This window comes from Knufia obscura (assembly GCF_036327395.1).
Source record: "Knufia obscura strain CCFEE 5817 isolate CBS 148926 chromosome Unknown scaffold_2, whole genome shotgun sequence".
Lineage (NCBI taxonomy): Eukaryota > Fungi > Ascomycota > Eurotiomycetes > Chaetothyriales > Trichomeriaceae > Knufia > Knufia obscura.
Window position 1 is genome coordinate 315,561 of NW_027042688.1, and position 22,536 is coordinate 338,096.

General features: G+C 51.9%; 13 protein-coding genes across 13 annotated transcripts; 5 read left to right on the top strand and 8 right to left on the bottom strand.

The window, feature by feature from the left end:
• Positions 1–22: 22 nt before the first annotated feature.
• PMZ80_001974 (uncharacterized protein) lies at positions 23–1,009 on the bottom strand (the record flags this gene model as incomplete). The annotated part of the gene is made up of 1 exon (XM_064870411.1): positions 23–1,009. One exon carries the CDS (start codon positions 1,007–1,009, stop codon positions 23–25), a length of 987 nt encoding a protein of 328 aa, XP_064732864.1.
• Positions 1,010–2,087: 1,078 nt separating this feature from the next.
• PMZ80_001975 (uncharacterized protein) lies at positions 2,088–2,906 on the top strand (the record flags this gene model as incomplete). The annotated part of the gene is made up of 1 exon (XM_064870412.1): positions 2,088–2,906. One exon carries the CDS (start codon positions 2,088–2,090, stop codon positions 2,904–2,906), a length of 819 nt encoding a protein of 272 aa, XP_064732865.1.
• A 181-nt stretch (positions 2,907–3,087) lies between these two features.
• Positions 3,088–3,880, bottom strand: PMZ80_001976 (uncharacterized protein; the record flags this gene model as incomplete). Its single annotated transcript, XM_064870413.1, has 2 exons — positions 3,088–3,286; positions 3,336–3,880. The coding sequence occupies 2 exons, from the start codon at positions 3,878–3,880 to the stop codon at positions 3,088–3,090; spliced, it is 744 nt and encodes a 247-aa protein (XP_064732866.1).
• A 305-nt stretch (positions 3,881–4,185) lies between these two features.
• On the bottom strand, positions 4,186–4,794 carry PMZ80_001977 (uncharacterized protein; the record flags this gene model as incomplete). The annotated part of the gene is made up of 1 exon (XM_064870414.1): positions 4,186–4,794. One exon carries the CDS (start codon positions 4,792–4,794, stop codon positions 4,186–4,188), a length of 609 nt encoding a protein of 202 aa, XP_064732867.1.
• A 1,611-nt stretch (positions 4,795–6,405) lies between these two features.
• Positions 6,406–8,275, top strand: PMZ80_001978 (uncharacterized protein; the record flags this gene model as incomplete). Its single annotated transcript, XM_064870415.1, has 4 exons — positions 6,406–6,662; positions 6,718–7,097; positions 7,157–7,757; positions 7,810–8,275. 4 exons carry the CDS (start codon positions 6,406–6,408, stop codon positions 8,273–8,275), a joined length of 1,704 nt encoding a protein of 567 aa, XP_064732868.1.
• A 240-nt stretch (positions 8,276–8,515) lies between these two features.
• On the bottom strand, positions 8,516–10,165 carry PMZ80_001979 (uncharacterized protein; the record flags this gene model as incomplete). The annotated part of the gene is made up of 1 exon (XM_064870416.1): positions 8,516–10,165. One exon carries the CDS (start codon positions 10,163–10,165, stop codon positions 8,516–8,518), a length of 1,650 nt encoding a protein of 549 aa, XP_064732869.1.
• A 742-nt stretch (positions 10,166–10,907) lies between these two features.
• On the bottom strand, positions 10,908–12,329 carry PMZ80_001980 (uncharacterized protein; the record flags this gene model as incomplete). The annotated part of the gene is made up of 2 exons (XM_064870417.1): positions 10,908–11,341; positions 11,390–12,329. 2 exons carry the CDS (start codon positions 12,327–12,329, stop codon positions 10,908–10,910), a joined length of 1,374 nt encoding a protein of 457 aa, XP_064732870.1.
• A 590-nt stretch (positions 12,330–12,919) lies between these two features.
• On the bottom strand, positions 12,920–14,050 carry SIS1 (Molecular chaperone (DnaJ superfamily); the record flags this gene model as incomplete). Its single annotated transcript, XM_064870418.1, has 1 exon — positions 12,920–14,050. The coding sequence occupies one exon, from the start codon at positions 14,048–14,050 to the stop codon at positions 12,920–12,922; it is 1,131 nt and encodes a 376-aa protein (XP_064732871.1).
• Positions 14,051–15,459: 1,409 nt separating this feature from the next.
• On the top strand, positions 15,460–15,919 carry PMZ80_001982 (uncharacterized protein; the record flags this gene model as incomplete). Its single annotated transcript, XM_064870419.1, has 2 exons — positions 15,460–15,646; positions 15,711–15,919. The coding sequence occupies 2 exons, from the start codon at positions 15,460–15,462 to the stop codon at positions 15,917–15,919; spliced, it is 396 nt and encodes a 131-aa protein (XP_064732872.1).
• Positions 15,920–16,529: 610 nt separating this feature from the next.
• Positions 16,530–17,765, top strand: CWC2 (Pre-mRNA-splicing factor; the record flags this gene model as incomplete). Its single annotated transcript, XM_064870420.1, has 1 exon — positions 16,530–17,765. One exon carries the CDS (start codon positions 16,530–16,532, stop codon positions 17,763–17,765), a length of 1,236 nt encoding a protein of 411 aa, XP_064732873.1.
• Positions 17,766–17,957: 192 nt separating this feature from the next.
• On the bottom strand, positions 17,958–18,818 carry PMZ80_001984 (uncharacterized protein; the record flags this gene model as incomplete). The annotated part of the gene is made up of 1 exon (XM_064870421.1): positions 17,958–18,818. The coding sequence occupies one exon, from the start codon at positions 18,816–18,818 to the stop codon at positions 17,958–17,960; it is 861 nt and encodes a 286-aa protein (XP_064732874.1).
• A 598-nt stretch (positions 18,819–19,416) lies between these two features.
• On the top strand, positions 19,417–19,836 carry MRPS16 (37S ribosomal protein S16, mitochondrial; the record flags this gene model as incomplete). The annotated part of the gene is made up of 1 exon (XM_064870422.1): positions 19,417–19,836. The coding sequence occupies one exon, from the start codon at positions 19,417–19,419 to the stop codon at positions 19,834–19,836; it is 420 nt and encodes a 139-aa protein (XP_064732875.1).
• Positions 19,837–21,293: 1,457 nt separating this feature from the next.
• On the bottom strand, positions 21,294–22,166 carry PMZ80_001986 (uncharacterized protein; the record flags this gene model as incomplete). The annotated part of the gene is made up of 1 exon (XM_064870423.1): positions 21,294–22,166. The coding sequence occupies one exon, from the start codon at positions 22,164–22,166 to the stop codon at positions 21,294–21,296; it is 873 nt and encodes a 290-aa protein (XP_064732876.1).
• Positions 22,167–22,536: the final 370 nt, after the last annotated feature.

Genomic DNA, 22,536 nt, shown 5'->3' on the forward strand with positions numbered 1-22,536 from the left:
GTTTGCCAGGAACAGCAATCATTTATCCGAGCAAGCTTGTGAGCGAGTCTGCAAATTCTTGCGGGTGGGTGACATAGCCAACATGTCCACCTGGCATGGTGATAAGCTGCAGGTCAAGCTTCGCCGCCATAGCTTGCGATATTTTCGCAGGCGGAAGGTCTTTGCCAATGGCGGAGTCTACCATTATGATCTTGTCCTTGAGCCTGGAGAGTTCATCGTACCCTACATCGGTGACGGGATACAACAGCTCACGCTCGAACCAGTACTGTAGATTTCCATGCGTGTACGGGTTCTCTGCTGGCGCCATCCCAAGCAGTTCCGCCTCCTCGGGCGCAATATAAATCTCACCGAACACCTTCATAGCTGAGACGTGACCCTTCTTCCGATAAGTATTATACAGGTTCTTCAGGTTTGTCTCCTGCACGACCCTTTCATCATCCGGCAAGGCTCGCACGAGAGGTGGCTCATGCAGCACTACCTTCTCGATTAGCTCTGCATGCCTCATAAGCAGCGTTCGCGCCACAATCGCGCCGGAGCTGCTGCCCAGGACGTAGCTTGCTTCTCCCTTTGCTACGTGCTGAAGTAGTAGTGCTGCGTCGTCCGCATCTGTGTCGAGCCGATGTTCGTAATCCTGTTCGCCGGTCAAGAGGCTTTTCGAATGACCGCGGCGGTCATAGGTGATGACAGAATAATGGTTTGCTAGCAAGGTGCGAACATTCCGAAGGCTGTGGCCTGTTCCCCCTCCACCGGGTATCAGGAGGAGGTAACGGCCGCTGCCTGTGACCTCGTATGATAAGATTGCACCGGGAACGTCTAGTGTTGGCATGATGGTGTTTCTAATGAAGTCAGTTGTGGGGGACGACAGGACAGTTTGGTGTATGTGACGAATTCGAGGCTTGTTGTCGGCAGATCCTTCGTTCTCCCCACCGTTTGGTTTGGTCTCAGTTCTTGTAGAGTCTTTATAGTTTCTGCTCATGCCATCTGCAGGATACATACTATCGTCTGCCATGACTCACCTTCATATCGGGGTGTTTGTTATCCGAGGCCCGAGTGATCATTCAGCCTAATGAGAAGCACGAGCTGGGTACTAAGGCGTCCATATCGGTTCCCGAGGCCACCGATGACCATCACACCACGTTTAGGACGGAAAAACAAGCTACCAAGGCATCCGTACGACTTTATAGATGTTATATAGACGGACAATATAGTACATCGAAGTTGTCCTAAATGGGTAATGACTTTTCCAGCTGAAGAACTTTGAGAGCTCCAGACAGCTGTGGTCATCTGATATCGTATGCCGCGTGTGTAAGTGAAGTCTATTTGCGCTGATGAGGAGGCGCGAGCATATATACTCGAAAGCTGCTCTGCACCTACACCAGGTTCATTGTGAAGGACGCGAAGCTCACCTTGCGGGCTACTCGATCACTAATGGCTGGCTTTCACTGCAGACTAGAACCCTTCAAAATGAAAACGTAACCAGCGACTCGACAGGTAGAAGATGATCGGGGGCGAGAAGGGAGATTTGGGAGGATACTCATCATTCGTGCTGATATCGACCAGATGCTGCCTTGTTTATCAGAGCTGAAATAGTTAGGTGTTTTGCACACCTCTCAGCTTGCCCCAATCAGTACTAGCTTGGGGGCAGTCCCAAAGACCCCGGCTCGCTGATCACGTGTATGGTTCATCTTTGCGCCGATTCTAGCATTTAATCTGGCCGTCCGCGACTTGATTGGCTCGTTTCCCACAGCCATTCGGCCGTCGCGTTCCTCGTAACCACCAAGGCAACCACAATCGTGTCTCTAACGAACGACAGAGACAAGTCGGGTCCGAATGCTATCGTCTGGTGATTGCCGACGAAAGCTGCGACCATGTATAAGATGGCTGCGACGCTCACTTGGTGGACAGGTTTTAACCCAGCCAGACACCAACAAAGTACCCTGAGAGCAATAAGCGAAGCAGCACGACAGTATCTAACAGACAAAATCGTTCGGCGCCTATTAGTAGCATCAAACACAGTGTCAACATACACCTAGTGTTGAGCAGCGAGCGAAAAGTCCACAGCAGAATCCGTGCCAATTACCACCGAAATGAGCCAGACAGTCCTCTTCTTCGGCGCAACAGGCGGCGTCGCGAACGCCTGTCTTACCATGGCGCTCAAGTCCAAGCAATACAAGGTCATTGCTTTGGTACGGACACCCGACAAACTCCGCAAACAACTTATAGAGCAACAAAAGCTCGACGAAGCCACCATAAACAGCAATCTCATCACCATGCCAGGCAATGCTCTCAAAGTCCCAGATGTCAAGCGCGCCCTACTTGCCAACATCACAAGCGGCCTCGATGAGACTCTCCCAAGCATGATCATCTCCGGCTTGGGCGGCGCACCCAAGTTTAACTTCGACATCTGGCACCCTCTTCATTTCGCCGCACTGGACCAACCCACCATCTGTGAGGATGCCGCAAAGACCCTCACCACCGCGCTCAAGGACGTTTACAATGAGCGGCCAGCACTGAAACTCCAGAAGCCTGGCGTGTGTTTCGTGTCCACCACGGGCATCTCCCGTGGACCTGAGGATGTTCCCTTCTTCATGCGCTTTCTCTACCATCAGTTGCTCGCTCTTCCGCATGAAGACAAGAAGAAGATGGAGGAGGTGTACCGTGGCAGCATGCTCGAGAGTGAGCCGGTTTTAAGCTCTGTGACGGGCATTCGGCCGACGCTCCTGTCCGGGACTGGGGCGTTGAGTGAGGGTGTCGGACTACAGAAGATCAGAGCTGGCGTTGAGGGTAAGCCGGCTGTCGGGTACAATGTACAGAGAGCTGATGTTGGCACATTCATGTTTGAGAACGTGATTCGCATGGGTGAAACGGGGAAGTGGAGGGGTGGGATGGTGAGCCTAACGGCCTGAGCAAGCAGGAGGGACTTGCAATTTGGATTCGCGCAAAAAGAGGGATGATGCGGTGTGTAACAAGAGCAGAGGGTAATATTCAGGTTAACAACGGTTCTGACATTCTGGCACTTGCGGATAGACACTTGTAATATAGAATATTTCCGTTCATACGCTCATCCGGGGACTTGAGGATATGGTATCATCTTGGTCCTCCCAGCGACATATGAGCCATATGTCCTGGTGCTCTGCCGCCCTCGCCTGCTACCAGCATCGACCTCATCTGCCTGCCAGACATGCCGCCCACCAAGGTCCCGTCCAACTCTTCCGAGAACATCCTCAGTTGCATGGGCATCTTGTCCTCCTTGTAGTGCGACTGGATGCCTTCCTTATCAACCTTCCTATGACGACATTAGCACATTCTCTGGGCACAGGAGAGAAAAGGCCTACTTGTAGATGTTGCTGAACTCACCACCCTCCGCAAATTGCACACACTCAGCTGCCTTTTCATCCGACCACCAAGCTGGAAGCAGTTTCTTGACCGGCGCCCGCTCGTCATCCTTGGGTTTGACCGTGGCCAGGAACTTCTCAAAACCCTCCTTGACCTTCTCCTTTGGAGCGCCGGCGTTGATGTTGCCACTACGTGACTTACCACCAAACTTGTCAAGATCTGCTCGTCTCATGCGGTAGACATCTGTCAGAAGCTTGAAGACATCCTGCTCGGGTCGGTCTTTGAGCCAGGTGCCCTCTTCGATTGCCGTGAATGGTTTAATTTTGAAGCATGGGCCGCTGCCACTCGGTGCAATGGTTGCCGTAGACGAGTCGGAAGATCGACAGAGAGGCTTGTGGGCTTTCCAGTCTTCCCTCTGACATTCGCGGGAGCAGTAGTACTGGTTCTGACACTTGGCACATCTCTTCAACGGGATTGGGTGATCTGTTTGGCTTTTCTGGCAGTTGCCACACGCGGGTTCTGAGGTTGCGGGAGTGGATGTCATGGTATCTCCGTCGCCGTGTCAGCGAAGGATAGGGATAAAGAAGAAGAAATGTAAAGAAGGATGAACGGGAAGGTTTGAGCAGCAACTTGACCGGAGAGAGGACCGTGCACAATTGCAGAACCTGGTACCCGTCAGTCACGTGATACACCCAGAAGTGTACATGTGATATGATATATGCTCCTGTGCCTGGTTCAGTCTGGATCAAAAAAGCCCGGATGCGTGCATGCTGAAGTCCTTCATTGGCTGATCAACACGAGGACTGCAGTCCAACGTGGCGGTAGACACGACAAACTAACTGCTGAGACCTAGATGAAATTGAAGTTCATCTGCTCCCACCGCTCAATCGAGATCCCATAATCATCGTAACCTTTCTCCTTGCTGCTTTGCAACCTCGCGAATCCCTGAGCAGGTAGATAGCCTGAGTTGTAGCCATCTATCTGCTCCGAAAACACTCTCATCTGCATGGGCATTAATTCATCCTTGTAGTGCTCCTGGATTTCCTCTCGAGTAACTGGCTTGCAGATGTTACTGAATTCATCTGCCTCGGCAAACTTGTAACATCGATGCTGAACCATGGCGGTCCACCAAGATGGAAAGATCTGTTTCGCTTCTTTTCGGTCGTGGTCAAGGCCAAGCGAGGTTGCGATGAAGCTATGGAAGTCGTTGATTGTTGCCGCTTGCTCAGCTCCACGGTGGATGTTTGCTTTGGAGATTTTGTCATTAGATCTGTGTTGATCTGCCATGCGCAGGCGATAAGTGTCGACGATGAGCTTGTGGACGTCCCCCTCCGAGCGGTCGTGAAGCCATTTGCGTTCTTCAAGGGAAGTGAAGGGGTTTGATCTGTGGCAGGGCTTGGTGGCCGCCTGGTCTGGGACAGTGGCCACAGAAGGTGGTTTTGCAGTAGAGTGAGGCATCTGGCGTGAGTCGATGCTAAAATCAAGGCAGATGAATGAGACGTACAAGGCAAGAAAGATGAAGCAGGAGCAGTAAGTAGCAATATTCTCGCGAAATGCCCAAGGTGCACAAACCAAACAGCAAGTGGATGCACAAAGATGCTATCGGCAAAGCAAGCAGGCAAGGTTGAAGCAAACTCATCGTCTTTATGCGCGCCATTATGCGTGCTTGTTGGAGTGAGTTCACCGCCGATGCCCAATGCCACCTCTGGCTTGATCCTGCCATTTTGCAACATGCATCAAGAAGAGGCATGATAACTGTCTTTGCTGAAAAGATTCTTCGGTTAGTCTGGTGCCATACATGCCGGGTGGTGGTAGCAACAGCTCGATTCCGTTGCAAGCTCATTTGTGGCGTCCCGAGCCGCGCTCAACCACGGACTTGCTCTCTGAAGGTTCTCCAGCAGCCACATGTTTACATGGCAAGCTGCACGCGCATCTGCCGGTGCCTCAAAACCAATTCAATCCTTGACGGCGAAGCTGTACCAGCCATCCAAGGTCTCACCGAGTCAAATACTTTCTCCATTCACATGCGACTCTTGCCATAATGTTTGCGTGGTGATTTTCAACGTTCCTTTGTTGCGTTGAAAGTCGTAAAGCGAGGTTCATGAGAGAAACCGAGCAGGTCCAGAAACAAGAAGTGGGCAGTTGAAGCTCAGGTTCGCGGTTCGGTTGAATTTCCCAGATTGCAAATCGCTAGCTTCCTGTAGTCGTCGAAGAGGAAGGTCTCCCGAAAGCATTCGTGCACTTCATCGTTTTCAGGCCACCCATCTGCATCAATCCACACGAAATGCTTTGGTCACGGATTGCTTGGTAGCTTCTATACCACTGATCTATACATGTGAAGTTGATGCCATAGCCTACCGGCTGTATGTTTCTGCCAGTTTCAAACATATTACGACGCGTGTGCGCTCTTATATGCACGAGCCCGACGACCTGGCTTCTGCGAGACTCGGAGGACTGGCAACAACCAGGACAAAAGTGACCCGACAGCTACTCCGCAGCCAGACAGTCATGATCCTGGTCACGCCAGCTGTGCCATGGGTATGGAACTAATCTTCACGCTAACGTAGCACCACGTCTGCGAGTTGCGCTTCAAATTTTTGGGGACGTTGTGACTTCGTTCCACCTCGTATGCTAATAATATAGGCGCTTGTTGCAGACAAGCATTCTACCATGCGTCTTGAACACCTGGAACGTGGCGCACATCAGGGCTGTCCTGGGGACGTTAGATTTGGGGTCTAACCTTTCAGCCACCAATTGCGAACCCCGGAGGCGAATGTCGATCTCATGCTAGTCAAGCAAGCTAGACCTGATACAGGCAGTTCTGGAATACACCAATCTGGTGAATATGTCGCTTCAGCAAGCTAAGCCTTACATGGCCAGTTGGCACAAGCATTCAGTGACCAAAATGCCTACCAGACTGCTGGGATCAACACATCTGCATGTGTACTGGCATCTTTGTAGGGGTGGTAATGTGCTCCTCAGAAATTACATAAACAGCACGATGCCATATATCTAACATTCAGCGACCCGCCGGTCGAACACTTGAACTCAGCATCACCACCCACCACAATGACGACTCCACCCAAGCATGCTCGCGAGGGCTCAGAGCAGATCGAAGCACAATACTCTGGCGACGACCATGAGTCCCTCTTCAAGGAGGATCTACCGCCACCAGTAGCTGAGTCCGAGCCAAAAATGACCTTATGGCAAGCTCTACGGAAATGGCCACGAGTGTCGTGGTACACCCTTGCACTCACATCCACGATCCTTCTCTGGGGTTTCGACAACGTCCTCGTGGGATCAGTCGCAGCTATGCCAGAATTTCAGTGAGCACGACCCAAGCATGCATGTGCGGAAGAGCCTTACTGACGAAGTACGCAGAAAAGTCTACGGTATCGTCGATCCAGATATCGAAGGTGGATATATCATTCCCACCAACTGGCTTTCAATCTGGAACGCACTTGGCTCTGTAAGCGCAATGCTGGGTGCCCTCTTGGCCGGCTGGCTCGGTGACAAGATCGGACGAAGATGGATGTTAGCAAGTGCAACAGTCTTGTCAGCCAGCGCAGTAGTCATCTTCATTGTCTCCGACAGGGGTACCAGCATAGACCAACGTTGCGGCCTATTCTTCGTTGGCAAGGTGCTCAATGGACTGGGTATCGGATCAATCACCACCACAAGCCAGGTCTATCTATCCGAGACCGTTCCTCAGCAGCTACGAGCCTCGATACTACCAGCTTTCCCTGTCTTCCAGTTGCTCGGTCAGATTATAGGTACTATACAAGAGGCCTCGATACTGTACAAGTGCTAACTATCCCAGGCAGCGTCATAATCCAGGTAATGATGGGCGTCAAAGGCCCAAACTCCTACAGAATCTCCTTCGCCACAATGTGGGCCTTCAGCATCGTCCCTCTAATCGCCTCCCTAATCATCCCCGAATCGCCAACCTGGCTCCTCCGCAAAGGCAAGACATCCGCAGCCGCGAAAGCCCATGCCCGCCTCGAAGCAAACAAGAAGTTCCCCGGTGCCCATCTGGCAAGCTTCTCTCGCCTCCAGAGCACGATCGCGAAGTCCGAGAACCAGGAGACTAAATTCGGATACCTCGCCTGCTTCCAGGGTACGAACCTTCGAAGAACGGGCATTGTCGTCTTCGCGAACATACTTCCTGAGATGTTCGGTCTCTCGATGATGGGAAGCGCGTCTTACTACCTACAACGTGTGGGCGTGACACCCACCACCGCAAACCTATTCATGATCATCGGTATTGCGATCGGGCTGTTTGCGAACATCTCCACATTCTGGATTTTGTCTCGATTCGGCAGGCGCAAACTCATACTCGTTACGCTTGTCCCTGCCGTGCTAATGTGGTTCTCGATTGGTGTGGCTGGGACGATACAACGGGAAGGAACCTTCATTTACTGGTACGTCAACTCTGGTTATGCTAAAGCGTCACTTTCATGCTAATTGTCACAGGTACGTCCCGGTAACAATGATGGTCATCATCGCAACCGTCGGTCTAGGCGTCTGGCCCGCCTCCTACGTCGTTGCCTCCGAGACCTCGACCCTCCGCCTCCGTGCCAAAACATCAGGAGTAGGCTGGTTCGTCAGTGGCGGTGTCTCAGCCAGCTTCGGTGCACTCTTTCCCATCTTCTACAACACCGATGCTCTGAATCTGCGGGCGCAAACTGGATATCCTGTCGGTGGCTTCGCGGCTTTGTCACTGGTGTTGGCGTTCTTCTTCGTGCCTGAGATGAAGGATAGAAGTGCGGCTGAGATTGATCGGATGTTTGAATTGAAGATACCAGCGAGACAGTTCAAGAATTGGGAAGCCGGGAGTGATAACGTTCCGTTGGTGAAGAGGTCGGGGCCGGGTATGGGACGTAGGTGGTTCGGTAAAGGATATCAGAGGTTGGGAGGCAAAGCGACAGGAGGGAGTTGAGTTGAATGTGATTCTCCAGTGAGGAGATTGTGTTTCTAGCATGGCACAGTAGTGGTATTTGCACATGAGTTGTACGCTCAGATTATCAGCACGGTTATGTCGCTATCTAAGCATACTTGCGGGCCTCTTCATCTGACTGAATCGCGTTACGACCTTCAATGCTTCTAAGGAGAACCACAGGGCTGTAGTTCGGTGGAAAGATCCTCGTAGTCCTTTGCCTTCTTCGACTGCCATAAGACATCAGTACAGCGCCTTCCGACTTGTCCACGTGCGTGGCTTCAATCGATTAGCTGTGCCGTTGGCCTGGGCGTTCACAAACTTGACCATGTCTGGATACTTCGCCACTTTCGCCATAAGTTCCTCATGGTGTTTCTTCGCAGCCGACGACTTATCTGGTCGAGTCGTCTTGATTGGTTGCTTATCACGCTTGTAACGACGGCCTTCCAGACTCTCGAGCATAGGTGTTGGTAGAAAAGTCCCAGACGCTAGTTCGGTCCAGGTGCCCTTCCGAACCATGTGCAGTATTTCAGAGAGCTCATCAACCACCTGTACCACAGCGTATGGGACGCCTGTGTTCAACCTTCTCTTCTTGAAATACGAGAAGTGCCTGCGTTTGCTGAGCGCTTTGTAGCGCTTCCAGGAGAGGGTAAATTGTGCCCAGAAGACGTTATGATCCGGCGTGAGGCGTAGGAGCGCATAGCTACTGCCTGTGTCATGTGGAGGCTGATTGAAGCTGCGGAAGAAGATGATGTCCTGTGGTCGTCGAGCTACTTCGCTCAATGATGGCTCGAGGTTAAGATGATAATGTTTCGTGGCATACGCTCCTGATATGGTGCCCACCCGCAAATTTGGAAACCTACCATCGGCAATACCAGTCTCAATTGAGTTGCTGACTGCCCAGATACAATCAAAAGAAGTATGACATCTCCATGCCTGGCCGCATGACACCTCGGACCCGTCGACGATGATTGCGAATTCCTCCAACTCAGGATAATAGCCGGACCAAGAGCTGGGTAGGATTCTGTTGAGACCGAGGAATGGCAGCTCCAGCCTCAAGTTCTTCAGGCGTTGAGCGACAACATCTATCGACCACACTGATAGATAACCACGCTGCATCGACAGATTAAAACCTGCACGTTCAGAACCCAAGAATTTGACATTGAGGTTCTGCAGTGTTGGCGGCAGGGCAGTGTTCAACGTCTGTAGAGCCGCAGCAGCCTGCTCTTGGAGCAGTCCCTGTCCGAGGTCAACAGACAAAGTATGGAGTTGTTTCAAGTGCAATACTGCAGCAAGCAAGTCTTGGATTTTGTGCTTTGGAGGAGGAGGCCAGTCGTATTCGTCATCCGAAAGGTCATCGTCGCTATGGTCATCGAAGTCATCGGCTGGATCGTCCTCGTAATTAGAGACATCTGAGCTGTCTTCGCTAACTACATCTGTAGATGTCATTTGGTCGGCAAGCTGGGCGCTCGCGACAGTAATCGTAAGGTTCTGGAGCATTCCTTTGGCACGTTGGGATCGATGGATAACATTCGTCAACTGGGCCGTTCTTGTGCAGTCAACCCTGCCATACTGGCGGTGGACCACAGCCCTCCATAGTATCTGCGAGCCAATCCGATACCAAGACTGGCATGTCAGCAATGCCGATAGGTTGAAGCAAGTACCGCGCGTAGTGTTTGACAAAACATGTTCCATGAGAATTCCTAAAACCTCATCTGGTAATCTGTTATTGTTAAAAGTGACGACCTCCGTATCATTCTCGTCGGGTTTCGTGTCGGGGTGCACGCCAGGTGTATCAGAGACAGTGGTAACAGAAGCATGTTCTGTATTCGTGCACGATGGTATCAGGACTAGAGTCGCGGGTTGGGTGGCGTGATCATTGTTGCTGGACATGGTGACTGAGTACAGGGGAGTTTCGAGTAGGCAAGCACAACCTTGAGTATAGGGAAGAAAGGCGCAGAGAGACGATATTCAGTACTGATGACTAGAAGTGAAGCCGGACCCATTTGTCTGAAGGACAAGAAGTGGGAAACTCTAGCTGTTTGACCATGCGAGGAGATGCCAATCGTTCGCTTGCCACGTGGCCTTGCGATGCCATCCGGTGACTAGAGGAACCGTTGGTTGAGTCAACAACATGCTCAAAGCAATAATGTTAATAAATGGAGCAGTCGAAGAGTAATTACCTCGTCACCGCCAGTGGGCTGCGACACTTCGGGTATGCGCCATAAGTCGCTTCTGGCCGCCTCTTTTTAGATCTGTTTCATCATCATACACCGAATCCTGTACATACGTTATAGATTACCGCCGTGCAACCAAGGGGTTCTTCGAGTTGCATGGACACCAGTACACATCATGGCAGGCGGTACAGCAAAGAAAACTACACAAGACTTGGAGACGATCACGTGCCATCAATTGAAACACTTGCATTTGAATAGGTCACATTGCTTTGCCTGCGCAAATACTGCAATTGCAGTCACCCTTGTCGCCCATGCATGCCTGAATTGAATCCTTGTCCTTGGAATAGGCAGGAGCCCTTCGCGGCTGCCGTTAATGCCAAGCATATACCATTCTATAATTCTTCCCATGGAAGAGCATTGCCCTGATCTTGGCCTTGAGTTGCACCGTTGGCTCACATCTACGTCTCCCTACGTGTGTGAGTGAACGTCATGAGGGACCTAAGTTTCGAAGACGTGCCCGCGGCTTGAGCGTGAATCCAGTCAAAAATATCCGGATAAGCTGCCAGCTCCAACGTGATCTCTTCATGACGTTTTTCAAGCGATCCCCTAGCTTGCAGCTCGGAGTGCTCCCTCGAAATTCTGTAGTATCGGCCACGGTGCTCCTTCAGCAACGATAGTGGTACTTTTGTGCCTTTGGGTGTCTCGATCCAGGTAGCAGGTTCTCCCATAGCAAGAATGTTTGGCAGCGTGTCCACCAACTGGACAAGCTCAAAATCGGGCGCGGTGGAGGAAGGCCTATACCGTTCTCTAGCCAAGAAGATGTGTCGGTCTTCGAGACTCTGCAAACGCTCTGAGGGAATGGCGACCTGCGCCCAGAAGACATCCCGTGCAACTGTAGGTCAAAAAAGCGGATGATGCGCCATATAATGACCTCGCGAACTGGAGAAGCAGTACTGCAACATGACGTCGCTGCTGAAAGAGCTAGCCTGCACGTCGGAGAGCAGTGGCCAGCGACTGAAAGATGCATGAGAGAACTTTGTGATAATTGATGCGGCTCGCAACTGTGGTAACCGTGCCTGCGATTCAGCAGATTTTATGTCGTTTCTGATGGTTTTTGTGGCTGTTGCTATGCAGTCATGCGTCTTACGGAAATCGCTGAAACTGAATGTGCCTGGTTCAATTGCGATGTGAACCTCTTCTGGACATGGATAGTGTCCTGTCAAGTTGATTGGCAGGAACTTGCCAATACCAACAATCGGCAACTCAAGACTCAATTTTCTGAGCTGCTGAGCTGCTTTGCTGATAGCGTCTGGTGGGTGCCCATCCAAAGACAGAATCTCCTCGTCCAAACAGCTCCAATCGAAACGGACTTTGACCCTAAGATTCTCGAGCGACTGAGGAATGGTGGTCACCAAGATTTCGAAATTCTCAAGCACGACATCTGCCCTCATGCCTTCACCGAATTCGATCGACAGGCTCTGCAGACGAGATAGCACTGTGATCGCACTGAAAAGTGCTGCCATAGCAGGCTTGCGGGGAAATATGCGTTCGTCCTCGTCCTTTCCAGAGTTGTAATTGCGATCTTCAGGCCTGGCATCGCCAAAGACAACCGTGAAGGACACCATATGCTCCCGAGCCACTGCAGACTGAGATATGGATTGCGCTAATATTACGGTCCTCTCTGTGACCCGTCCTGGTTGTTGATGAACAACATCTCTCCACAAGACTGCCAGACCTGCCGCCGTCCATGACCGACACGTCAATAGTGCGGACAGATTGAAGCAACTGCCCTCGGAGCAGGTGGAGGAGACATACTCCATAAGAATCTTCAAAATCTCGCTGGGCAGTCGATTGTTGTTGTACTTCATGGAAATGGCCATCTTTAGAGATTCTCGCTGTCAAGTATCTGGCGGTGTAGAAATGTAATTGTGTGCTGACCGGTGTCGCAGAATGGATACGAAGAATCTGTTCAACGTTTGGTTGCCGAAACTTATAGTCGTGGATCGCCGGATGACAAAGTACAAACGGAAAGTGTAGGAGCCATGGTCACCATCGAGAAGCGAGGCCAGTGAAATACGTTGAACCAAACCCACAAGCGAATTAGTGACATGCTCCGCTAGGGCCGACATTATATCATGCTCAGGTATCTGATAAGTTGTATTTGAGTCGTGAGGGTGAGCTCGAAAAGGTTGGTTACCTAGGACTGGACATTGTTCATTTTTCATTAGACTTGCGACTTGACGTCGCCCCACCGAACCTAGCGTTCAAACACCATTACCTCTGTGAACACGTCCATGTGATCCGAACATGCATTGACAACAAATGCTTCCCAAAACTCCTCCTGCGCCATTTCTCATGCATGCTGTTCATCCTTCGTCATGCAGACCTGCTGTAGAATCATCCAGTTGGAGTTCACCAGATTGTCCGCTTGTTACTTTTGTTGGGGTGCGATCTGCCCCTATTACTCATTTCATGCCAGCGCTTCCTTGATCTTGGTCTTCTGCGCGGGCGTCAAACTCGTCGGGAACTTGACTTTCACTTCGACCAAGAAATCACCTCTTTGACCCGGCTTCTTGCTGATAGGCATACCTTGGCCGGGGAACGTCTGCACGCTCCCTGGCTGTGTTGGACCTCCGCCTCGGACTGGAACTTCCTTCCCATCTATCGTCTTGACCCTCCTCTCCCAGCCAGTCAGTGCTTCCTTGAGATCTAGTTCGATTGTCGTTTTCAGGTTGTCACCCTCCCGCTTCAGAGATGGATGTGGCTTCTCCGTCACGATAAAATGCAGATCTTGCGATCCACCATCTGTCTCGTCTCCGACGCCGGAAAACTTGATCTTGCTACCAGCCTTGAGACCTGGTTTGATGTCCATCTCGAGGACCTTCTCTTCTTTCGTCCTCTGTCCCTTAGCATCGAATTTCTTCCTGTTAATCTTCATCTTCTTCGTCGTGCCCTTGTACAGGTCTTCCAGTGACACCGGCAAGTCCTTCTCGACAATACTGACTTCGGGGGTTTGCGGTCTTGGCTGGCCTCTCGGTGAGCCTCCAAATCCTGCTCCGCCAAAGCCACCGCCTCCTGTCCGCCTCGTCCGACTACTGCCCATGCCACCTCCGAGCAAGTCAAACAGATCGTCGTCACCACCGAAGCCACCTCCACCACCGCCGCTGCTCTTCGCGAATTGTGCAAAGATATCTTCAGGGTTACCAAAGTTGAAGCCGCCGCCTCCACCATTTGTGCTGAAGTGGAATGACCTCCCACCACCACCAGGACCGCCGGAACTGAAACTCTGAAAACCACCTGGAAATCCTCCGGCTCCTCCAAAGCCACCGGGCATTCCTTCTTCGGCGCCAGGAGGTGGAGCGCCGCCGCCCTTCAGCAGGAAGTCAAGGCCATATTGATCGTATACCTTCCGTTTCTCTGGGTCGGATAGGACTTCATATGCTTGTGAGACTTCCTTGAACTTTTCTCCTGCTTCGGGCTTATCTTTGTTCTTGTCTGGGTGCCATTTCAGCGCGGCTTTCCGATACGCTTTCTTGATCTCTTCTTGCGATGCTGATGGCTGGATACTTAATGCGTCGTAGAGTTTGGTTTCTGCTACCATGGTGGTAGACTTGGTTGTTTATGTATCTATGATGTGGTTGGTCGTCGTTACAATTAGGTAAAGAGTAATTTGGTATCTCAGGAATGAAGAGGTTGATCGAAAACGAGGATGCTGTACAGATGTAGTCCTTGGGCAGCGTAGGGCTTTGGGCACGTGTCAGCCTAGAAGCCTCGAGATACTGTTTCTGCGGGATTTTGCACGGAGCTAGTGGTTTCGAAGGTACTTTTGCGTGGTGTGATATGGGAAGCTACTACGAGTTTGCCGTACGAAGCATCAAGGTCATTGACAAGGTGAAATAGTCGTGTGCTCGCCAGCGATTGTGTCTGCTGAACTGCGCATTTGAAAAAATGACGTATGATTGGCTCCCCCAGGGAAGCTTCTGGAAGGTTCCGTGTTGCTACACTCAAGTGGCATATGGGGGGATGTAGAGACCTTTCCATGTATGCCACGGTGCTCAGTCTCTCTGACTTAGAAGGACCGTCTGTCATATCCATCGGCTGACCGAAACTGAATTCGAATAACAATTTTTATGATGCACTGACCGAACGACGTGTCGACTAATCTGATGCAATGCAATTGAGACTTTTGATGCCTAAGGCCAAAGTCCGTCACTTCCAGGTTAGCAAGGAGTAGTGCGAGGCTAGCTTCACCTGTGGCTCCACGACTGCTTCACATCGCGAGCTGAAATATGGACTTTTGGGACCGTTGAACGTTATGGCATCCCTAACTTGTCAACGTGGCTTCGAGACTCCCAGTCATGCGCACGGTCACGTCGCCCAGTTGGCTGAGCTGGTGGACTTGCAGAGCGTCTACAGTCTCACGATTCTTTGCTAAGGTTCCGACGCATGTCGAAGAGTGACCAACAATACTGCACAGTCCTGGATCTCATCTCGGGCGGCGGGGTCAACTGTAAATTTGTCTGCCTTGTGTGAGTAACTTGAGCTTTCCCATCGGCTACACAGTCTGCACGTCGAGGGTCACCGGTTAGTGTCACTGTTGCAGAAGACGTTGAGTTTGATGGCCGACGGGCCGGGAAACACACTCGATACGACCCGTCCAATCCGTTGCGCTCATGCGTTGAGTCCTTTCGCTGCGTTCAGGAGAACGAGCTGCAGCACTTTCGTTGATAGATATCTAGAGCGTTCAATATCGACAATGGCGGCTGAAAACAGGATGATTAGACACATCAAGGCGATGTCACTAGTGCAAGGATTCTAGCATGACAATTTGGGGCACGCCGAAGGAGGAATTCAATATTCTTCGAGGCCCTATACAGGTATAAAGGGTGTTTTCTCTAGACCAATACGACACTTCCATAGATCACAGAACAAACAGGATCATCAAGACAAACAGCAAACCCAACCACGCACAAACACAATCACTAGCAACAGCTAGCAACCACCATCAAAATGCAGTACAAAACAATTATGCTCGCTCTCTTCGCCGGCACCGCGCTTGCTGCGCCTGTCGAGAACACATCGCCCAACACGAACCTTCTGACCGTGAGGGACGCCAACGTTCAATGCTCGAGTGGCGACGGCGGCTTCGGTCGCACCTCCGACCTACAGAAATGTCTAGACGATATTGTCGCTAATCGTAAGTCACAGACACAAAACGGGCGTTCCACTTGTGACAGAGGCAGCTGACGAATGACGCATAGCACAATGGAACGATAAATTCGAGTGCGGTGGCCGAACTTGGTTTCTGGGGGGTGCAAACTGGAACTCCCCGGCTGATTGTGTTGGTGGGTGTACACCTTGCATTCGCGGCAATGCGGCGCTCGGCTTGCAAAAGGCAAAGTGTGACCAGAGTGCTGGTCCAACAGGAGCTGCCCGATGCTGGCTTGGCTATGGGGCTACAGTCTGGTAAGGTCGTCGAGGTGCGGCGCCTCAGGCTCGTGCTTGTTGCTGGCTCGGTACTGGAGCATGTTTGCCTAGGCCCAGGGTACCGCCGCAACTCCTTGTGCGTGCGCGAGCAAGGCCTGTAGAGAGTTGGGAAGATTAGAAAGGACTCAATAGATCTAGCTGGAGGAGAGTGGTGACTGCTGAATAAGGGTTTAAGAGCCCTCGACTCTCATTTTCATGCGCAACACGAAGCACTTAGCAAGTTGAGAACCTCTCCTTTGCTTCTTACGTTGGTCTCTCTACTTCCCATCGCCTTAGCATCTTGACAGCGGAAATCTACGGTCTTTGCCGCGTTTTTTGCACAACAAGCATGTTTGCACAGACTCACGTTTTTGCGATACAAGTATGCTCTTCACAGATTAATGCCTGGCTTCTCAAGTATGTCACGTGCCTGGGGCTAGTGCTGAGCAGTGAGCACTTCTAGCCGCTCAAGGCAGAAAGGTATCCAAATCTCATCGGCGCGAAGGCAAGTCCGGCGAGCATAGTTCCTGCCGCAATACTGCGCCGCGAAATTTATGATAGTCATCGCGCTCGACACATTCCACCACCTTACTTTGATATTATCTTTCGCAAACATGGCCGACGTCGCAACTCAACCACCTGCCTCCCCCTCCCGTAAACGCTCAGCAGAACCCGAAGAACCCTCCTCAACCGCCCTCACCAAAGCCAACACCGAAACTACTCTCGAAGGACCACCCGCAAAGAAAACGAAACTCATCCGCCGAAAGCGCAAACCCGCACCACCCCAAATCGACCCAGCACTCCTAGAAACAGGCAAACCTCCACCCCAAACAGGAACAACCTTCAACATCTGGTACAACAAATGGGCAGGCGGCGACCGCGAAGACGCATACCTCTCCAAGACCGCTGCCATCTCGCGCTGCAAAGTACGCGAACATTCAGGCTGGACACAAGCGGATAAGACGCCGGGGAGTTTCTTCTGTCTGTTCTTTGCGAGGGGGATATGTCCCAAGGGTCACGAGTGTCAGTATTTACATCGGTTGCCTGGTGTTTATGATATTTTCAATCCGAACATTGACTGTTTTGGACGGGATAGGCACTCAGATTACCGGGATGACATGGGCGGTGTGGGATCGTTCATGAGGCAGAATCGGACGCTGTATGTGGGGAGGATTCATGTGACAGACGATATTGAGGAGGTTGTTGCGAGGCATTTCCAGGAATGGGGAGAGATTGATCGAATACGAGTTCTTACAGCGAGAGGTGTTGCATTCGTGACGTATGTCAATGAAGCGAACAGTCAGTTTGCGAAGGAAGCGATGGCTCATCAGGCGTTAGATAACAGTGAGATTCTGAATGTGCGGTGGGCGACTGTTGATCCGAACCCGCTGAGTCAGAAGAGGGAGGTCGCGAGGATAGAAGAGCAGGCTGCTGAGGCTGTTAGACGGGCGCTTGGAGAGACAGCCGTGCGGCAGATTGAGGGAAGGGAAACCGCTGAAGACAGGGCGCAGCGGAGGTTGGAAGCTGGGTTTGGGTTGGATGGGTACGAGGCGCCTGAGGCCATCTGGTTCAACAAGCAGAAAGAGGTTGAGGCAGCTGAGAAGCAGGCACAATTGGACGGACCGGGCGAGAGGAGGATGATTGAGGCAGCGAGCGAGCAGGAGGCGCAAGCACTCGCGGAGACTGTGGACGAGCCAGTGCAAGAGCAGCCCTCGAATGGCATACTCGGAAGCAGAGCGCTGGCTGCATTGCAAGGGCGTTCGGCGAACGCAACTCCGACACCAGCTCCTTCCAAACCAGCTGCGTCGGCTGCTCTGGTGGGATACGGTAGCGACGACGATGAAGATTGAGGTGCGAAAATAATGAGAGCAGCGCAATCGGTTCAGACACTTTCAGAACCTTACAAACTCACAGAATTTTGGAGCTATTGACATAACTCATTCAATGTTGGTATACCTGTTCTTCGTTGCTAGCATTGTGTACAGAACATGCTTTCCTACACCCCTTCCCATACTCGAACACTGTCGCACCTATAACCACAATCACAACTTCTCAACCCTAACATCAACAGGCACCTCCACAACCTGATCAACCCCCTTATACTCCGGAATATCCAATCCATACTTACTCGCAATATCCTGTCCCAAGAATCTCCCCCCAATAAAGTGTTTCTTCCCCTTGAAATGTCCCACATTCGGCTTCGCAGCCGTCAAACTAATCAGATAATCAGGCATATACTTCGCTCCAATCCCCTCATCCTGCGGTCCATCCTCAACGTGCCATGAGCTCGGCGTGTCAACAGCAAGCACAGGCTTCTTCCCACTCTCCATCACCTTGATCGCCTCATCAAATGGCTCACGAACAGGTGGCGTGAAACTGAATCCAAACAACGCATCAACGATTAGATCGGTCTCCCCCGCCAACTTCTCAAAAGGCTGGTCATTCGCAAATGGAATATGCAGTTGCTGAAGCTGCTTCTGTAGGCCATCGAAGATCGGCTTCTTGGTCGGCTTGGGGTAGTACACGGTGGGACTATATCCGAAGTGGTAGAGATGTCTTGCGGCAACGAGGCCGTCACCGCCGTTGTTGCCTGGGCCGCAGGCGATGAGGACGCGTTTGCCGGAGGTGGGTGGGTGGACTTTGTAGACTGCTTCGGAGACGGAGAGGCCGGCGAGTTCCATTAGTTGGTCGAGGCTGAAGCCGCCTTCTTCGGACATGAGGTCGCCGTCTAGGTCGGCGGCGGGTTTGGGGCCGAGGGTTTTGAGGGCGGAGACCATTCTGGCGGGTTGGAGGGGGCGTAGGGGTTGGAATGTGATCGGAGTTGCTATGGGTCTGAGGGTTTGGAGAGGTCGGAGGGAGGTTAGTCGAAGTTGCTTGCTCACTGGTCGCAAGGTCTTGAGCATGTGGCTTGGTTGCTCGATGGCTGCTTTGTACTGAAGCTGCCAAGGAGATATCTCTGGTGCTTGTTACTGATTGTACTAGTTCAGATTCCGTAACAATCCGGAGGGAAGTCTTTGCAGTACAGTGACAAGCTCGTGCGAAGCAACAGTCAATCTAGAACAGTATCATGTTCGTCATATCTCTCAGTCTCGACCCGAGTAGTGAGGGCACATCATGCAGTTGTCGTCATAACTGCTAAGTAGAGCTACCTGCGCTACCAGAGACGATGCTATGGTTTGCTACGGTGAGCTTCGAATACAGCTAACGCACCGAACCGACGACGAGGCTCCGCAACCTTCCTGCGAGCACTGCAGTGGTTCGAAGTCGCATCTCGTGTTCAAGCACAAGCATCAGAAATTGAACGCAGCCAAATCACACCTGGTAATTCATACCATCATCCCTCTACAACGCCGTATCCTTTCTCAGAATTTGAAGTAGAGTCTAAAGCTTCACCAAACCGCAAACCCTCCAGCTACCCCAGAGATCGAACAAAATCCCAGCGAGCACATCCACTCACCTTCCCATCCCCAAACCCTCCACCATCCTCCGCCTACCCCTAAAATGGTCGTCAAAATCCGCCTCGCCCGCCTCAGCAAACGTCACTCCCCCTTCTACAACATCGTCGTCGCACAAGCTCGCAGCGCCCGCGACTCCAAACCGATGGAAGTCCTCGGCACATTCTCTCCCGTGCCCCAAACACCGCTCGCATCAGCGCATACGCCCGAAAAAGTACAGAACCCGGTCACGGGGGAGATGGAGGACTACAAGCCAAGGAAATACAAGGATGTGCGGCTGGACATCACGAGGACGAAGTATTGGTTGGGTGTGGGCGCGCAGCCGAGTGAGGGGGTGCAGGGGATATTGGGGTTGTTGGGGCTTTGGGAGGGACGGCCGGGGATGAGGGAGAGTGAGGGGATGGGTGGGAGGGGTGCGAAGGTTGGGGCGGGGCAGGCGCAGGTGCAAAAGGAGAAGAGCGGATGAAGAGATATATACTGTGGGAAGAGATGTCTTTCCGTTGCGTACCAGCTTGAGGTCGTCAGACGGGCTTGATGCGCCTGCTACTTGCGAGCAAATCGTGAAGCTTTAGTAGCCCTAGTCCTTATCCAGCTCAATTCAAGGTGAGTGACTTAGCAGTATATCGGGCTCCGCAGAGATGTGGTGAGCACGTTGTCTAGGACAGCCAACCGGAAGAGTATCGACTCAGACCAAATTCAGAAGTCTGTTGCGCGATGATGGGCGAAGTACAGCTGGCAAGAGATCTACAACGGTCAAGTCTCCAGGATGGAGTGTTGAATGGGGTACACGGTAGCTGGTGCCGTTGTGTCGAGTAAAGTGGAATGCGACAGCGACGTGAGGAGGGATTGAGGAGGGGCAACACATCGTATACCATTTTTGAAGCTGTACAGCATGTACGATAGATGAACTAATCCAATATCCTTTTCAATTTGACTATCACAAGATCAGACAAGGTGCTACAGGAAAACGGCTATCAATGTCCAAGAGAGCTAGGAAGATGCTTGATGACATGCGCAGGACACAGCCTATAGTCCCTTTCACTACTCCTCGTAGGGCTGCTTACGCTTCCCGAGTGCTGGCGACTAAGAAGTTCTGATGCTATTCTACGGAATTTTCCTGAGCTCACGGCTCTGTATCATCAGTATCGTGGATGTTTTGGCTCTCTTCGTTCACCCTGATTGCGTTCTCCTCTCATGCCCGGCTAACACAGAATTGTTGTCGCTGCTGTGAATATATTGTGCCCATCAAACGAAAGGCCTGCATATTGATTCGCAGCGTGATATTAAGGTTGAGACATAATCGCCAGAGCTGGCGCTGACTTCAACGCGAGCATGCCAAACATTTGAGCAATGGCTGATGAGAGGTCGACGCTGAAGACGAGGCCTGGAACAGATTACTAGGGCGTAGCCGTGCTTGGCGAGAATGCCGTGTATCTCTGTGAGCGTGCTTGCAAGCAGCATGGGTTGGAAGTGGGTGCTGGAGTCTGCCCACAGTCAATACGGGGGGCCGAAAAATTCAGGATTCGCCACTTTTTGCCCATCTCCCAGAAGCAAGACGGTTTCCAACGGAGTGCTCCATCGACTGCCTGATGCAGATACTGCCGCATTGGTCCAAGGGTCCAGAGTAGAAGAGTTGACTGATTCGCCGTAGCTGATCTGAAGTATCAGAAGCATCCGCCGATCGCACTTGCGGGCGCTTACTCGCTGCGTGCATGGGGGACAATAGCCTTGAGGATCCTTGCGGGCTAGTAGGACTGACTTTCGGAGCGATCGTTGCCGTCGAAGCGCTCACGACAGACAAACAGCATCGTGCCAGACCGCTACTTCGCGAGCATGACCATATGGCTCGCTCCCACGGCTCTATATCTGCCCAACAGACATTACAAGCGCCACAGACAGGCAGGCAGGCAGCATTGCCTCAACTCATAATGCTGTAAGCATGAGTGCGGCGACAACCAGTAGAGCGAATACTGAGGAGAATGGTGCCACGATTCTGCCAACGCCACTGTTGACCGTCTTCTGCTGCTCCTCTGTCGGTATCGTCTTGAGGCAAGACAGGTGGATTTCTGGCTCAGGTAGGAATGGCGCGGATTGAGCTTGGTTCGGACGATTAAAGAACATGGTCAAAATAGGAGTGGTGCCGTTCTGAAACGCCTTGCTCTCTTCGCTGCCAGGCGGTAGTGAGACGTACTTTGCTTCTGCGTAGAGGGTGTTCACCGCTGAACTATCTGTGACGTTGCAGCCCCGGTCACTCGGGCTCCTTACACTACCAAATGTGAAGCCTCTTCCTGCTATGTCTGTGACCAGATCGTTAGTATAGGTGTTTGTCGGAAGCTGTGATGTTAACATACCCGATCCTGTGGTGAAGCCCCAAGTGGGCTGCTGACCAGTGAGGATGCAGCTCTCGGGAACTGAGCTTTGCGAGAGCCTGGTGGCGATGGAGCCGCACGTGTAGTCGAGGTAGGTCTCTGGATCGACGAGGAGCTGAACTTCATCCGACGCCTGCTGCATGAGGTCCTTTTGGCATGCAGAGCTCAAGACCGTGTCGCAAGAGAAACTTGCGTATTCGGTGAAATCTTCACCAACCTGGAGAGCGGCTGTGACGTTGTAGAAGTAGATTCCGCAACCAGAGAAATTCGTGACGTCCGAAACGTTCAAGCTTGGAGGCGTGCTCAGGTAGAAACTTCTCATGTACCTGTTCATGCTCTCAGTGTAAGCGTTGTCTCGCTCTACAGTGCTACCAACAGACCATATCAGCGGTCCATCCGAGGTAATATTGCTATCGAAGGCAGACATGCCAATCTGCTGGTCGGACTCGCAACAGTCATCGCATGCTGTCAGTTGCGCTTGTACTGAAAGTGACCTGGAGCAGAGGATGAGGCGTATGATCGAAACACGGGCCACAAGGTTCTGTGTCCACATTGCGCAGCGAATTTCAGTGGATGTTGGTTGAGTGGGAGAAGTATTGCTGAAGTTGGTTTGTATTGGAAGGCTATATGGAGGTGAGAATCATGACGACTCTGGGGGCGTGCGACTCTTGATGTAGAGCGAAGACCGGCGGCAAGAGTACAGCAAGGTTGCCAAGGCCGAGCTAAACGGTGGTCGAGGAGAAGTGAGCGCTTCCCGAAACACCCCCTTGGCAGCGGCTATTTTCACGCTAATAAGA